The 3,117-nt window shown below is 39.9% G+C and overlaps 1 protein-coding gene across 1 annotated transcript; it reads right to left on the bottom strand.

Annotated features, from left to right (window-relative positions):
- Positions 1-550: 550 nt before the first annotated feature.
- On the bottom strand, positions 551-2,633 carry LOC134575275 (E3 ubiquitin-protein ligase TRIM39-like). The gene has a single exon (XM_063434540.1). The coding sequence runs from the start codon at positions 2,591-2,593 to the stop codon at positions 944-946; it is 1,650 nt and encodes a 549-aa protein (XP_063290610.1). The 5' UTR covers positions 2,594-2,633; the 3' UTR covers positions 551-943.
- Between the last annotated feature and the right edge of the window lie 484 nt (positions 2,634-3,117).

Below are 3,117 nucleotides of genomic sequence, written 5' to 3'. Positions count from 1 at the left end.
TTTTTTTGTATACGCAATGAAGACCCAAAGGCATCCATACACTCAGCCGCTAAAGTCCATCCACCTCGTGCTGTTGGGATGCCTCACCTGGACAAGACTAGTGTCGGCAAGATACCGGCATTCTGACCCCATTGTAACTGCATGTTTCCTGACTTCGATCATCCCTTCTATACCTGCCTCTCTGCCACATATGCCCTGATATTGGAGAAGCCACCATTTGGCCTTAACATACTGGGTGAGATTCACCTGTTAGATGGGTGAGATTTAGTTATTTACATTATAACTAACGTGATGCCATAGCCGATATTGGATTGTTTACTGGTACACTTAGACCCTCATTTTTTGTTAACTTTTACTTGAACATTTTTTTTATTTTACTATTTGTATGATTATTATTTGTTTTGTCCTTTTTACGTTTATTTCTCCAATTGTTTTTTTTTTTTCCACGCATTTTACTAGGAGGCTATCTTACTATTGATAATAATTAATATTGAAAATTATTTTGAAAAAAAAAACATTTTTGCTAAGTTTTTTTCAAGCATATGTTACCTTTTGTTTTATTTTATTTGTTGAGGATGTCATGTACTCATTGAAGCTACCCCCTATAGCCTTTCCCAATAGGATTTACTTATAATTACCATTGTTCATATTCTAAACAGCCTATGTGTTCTAATGAGTCCCTGTATTTATTCAATACCATTGGTGACATAATTATTAATGCAACTAGTCAACTGTCTGTTCAGGTATCCCTCTCTGTGTTTAGATTCAGCTACATTATTCGTTTCTACTTGATACACCTATTATAGTATTTGTTTTTGTTCATTGCATATACAAAAACAATTTAATTATTTTTTCCATAATTGTGTGTGAATTTCTCTTTCTACTTTGAGTTATATGAAGTATGCTTCATACATGTTCCTATTTGGAGTACTTTGTCCCCTCATCAATAAGCCTTTCCTAAGAAGTTTATTTTTGTAATTCTCCCTAGACCAGTTAAGTTATCCCAAACACCCAGCCCAACATGCAGCGGCTCGGTGAAGGTGGTAGGGAAGGTGTGTAAGTGTATGATTTTGTCACCCAGCTCATAGAAGGCCAGCCGCCCAGCCTCACAGTCAAGATACATTCCTATTATCTGACGGGAAGGGTAATTAAGCAAACGAGTTTCTTTTGCATTATAGCGTGCTGTATATGGACCATTCTTCCACCTACCCAAACCCCAAGACTTGTTATTCATCCCAATGAATGAGTCCATGTTTTTCCTGTTTATACTGGGATAGGCCATACCTACAATCCAGTTTCCGGATTCGTTGATTTCAAATGCCCAGTAATGTTGCCCAGAGGAAAAACCCATGGTGCTTATAACCTGTCTGTCCCAAATACTTCCCGGAGTTTCAGGACAATGGCTGCCTAATGCTGGGAAGGAAACACTATTCCCATCATGTGATATGGAAACTACATGACTTGCTGTGTTTTCATCTAGTGATATGTCTGATGTCACGCTCACATCTGGTAACATGACCGAAGCTCCTGGGACATTCTTCCATCTCTTCTTCAAAGTTATAATGTCAACTAAACCTTTATGTAAAGTCATTGAGATCAGGAAAGCATCGAGATCACCTACAGCATTGACCATTTCTTCATCACATTCTTCATTCTCATGATTTCCATCTTCAGCTTCACAATAGTTAGCGCTGTCTGATTCCCGTCCTTGTAAGACAGTCAATGGGTCCTTCGTGTTACACAGCTCCTCAACATGATGTATGTTCCTCGACAGCTCCTCCTTCTTAATTTCCAGCTGCCGGACTATTCTGGAGACTCGGAATGAGACCTGCTGTTGTTGCCTAGAGATATCTCGAAGGACTCGTTCCTCTAGAGTGTCTAGCTTTTTTCTGATGCCATGTATCAGATCAATAACTTGTTCTGTTACACCAATTGCTTTTATTTGCACATTTTTTCTGTGTTTCTGGAGACGTTGGACACTTTCTTCTATTTCCTCTCTCTTTGAGGTCAGTTTCTGCAGAATATCTCTCAGTTTCTTCTTCTTCTTCTCAGAGGCCTCATTCAGAGTCTCCAGCTGGTGTCCTCTGTGCTCCCCGGCCAGGCTGCAGGACACACAGATACAGGAAGCATCCTCAGAGCAGTAATACTCCAGGACCTTCTTGTGGACTGAGCATTTTCTCTGCATAAAGGATGTGGTGGGGTTAGTTAGGACATGTTCTGGTGACCTGCTGTGAACCTTCAGGTGGTTTTCACACAGAGAAGCTTCGCACAGCAAACATGTTTTAGTAGCAGATACAGAAGATTGAATGCAGTAAGTACAGAGGATCCGAGCTTCCTCCCCCTGCTCTGGGTGATTAGATAGGAAATGCTCTGCAATGTTACACAGCTTCCTATTCTTCTCCAGTGCCGGACGTTCCTGAAACTCTGCTCTGCATTCAGGACACCTATAGGCTTTGGATCCCTCCTGTGTGTCCAGCACTTTCCCAATACAGACCTGGCAGAAGCTGTGTCCACATGTCAGGGTTACAGGATCTGTATAAATACTCAGACAGATGGAGCAGGTCAGCTCGTCTCTCAGATCAGCAGACGCCATGACTGGAAGGAGGAACAAGGAATGGAATGTAAATACTCTCAGAGAGCTGTGGGAGGAACTTGTGCCTCAATATTAACCCCGTAGGTTCCTGATTGCTCTGGTTCTTCAGAGCTAAGGATTACCATTGTTTGTGCTGGCTACAAAGGATTTACTCTTTCAGAGTTTGCTTGACATTACATTATATTCATATGACCCCAGTATGAAACCATTAATAATTCATTATGTTCATTTTAGGCTTCCCTAAGTCTAAAGTCCTTTAAGAGATCCCTCTCTACATACCTCAAATCAGAATGCACCTGTCATGGCTGATTATATATTCCCTACCTGTTCTATGTTACATTTTGTATTTATTGTGTATTAATATTGTTGTTGTATTTTATTGTACCCTAATTGTATCAATGCAATGCTTTGTGGACCCAGGACATACTTGAAAACGAGAGAAATTTATCTTTCCTGGTAAAATATTTTACAAATAAATAAATAAATAAATAAATACATTTTTATCCCAACTATGATTACGTGAT

Source organism: Pelobates fuscus, chromosome 10 (genome assembly GCF_036172605.1).
Source record: "Pelobates fuscus isolate aPelFus1 chromosome 10, aPelFus1.pri, whole genome shotgun sequence".
NCBI lineage: Eukaryota > Metazoa > Chordata > Amphibia > Anura > Pelobatidae > Pelobates > Pelobates fuscus.
This window is presented reverse-complemented; position numbering and strand designations above follow the sequence as displayed.

Bases quoted from the DNA above. Each gene is read 5' to 3' on its own strand.
- LOC134575275 (XM_063434540.1), bottom strand. From the start codon at position 2,593: ATGGCGTCTGCTGATCTGAGAGACGAGCTGACCTGCTCCATCTGTCTG.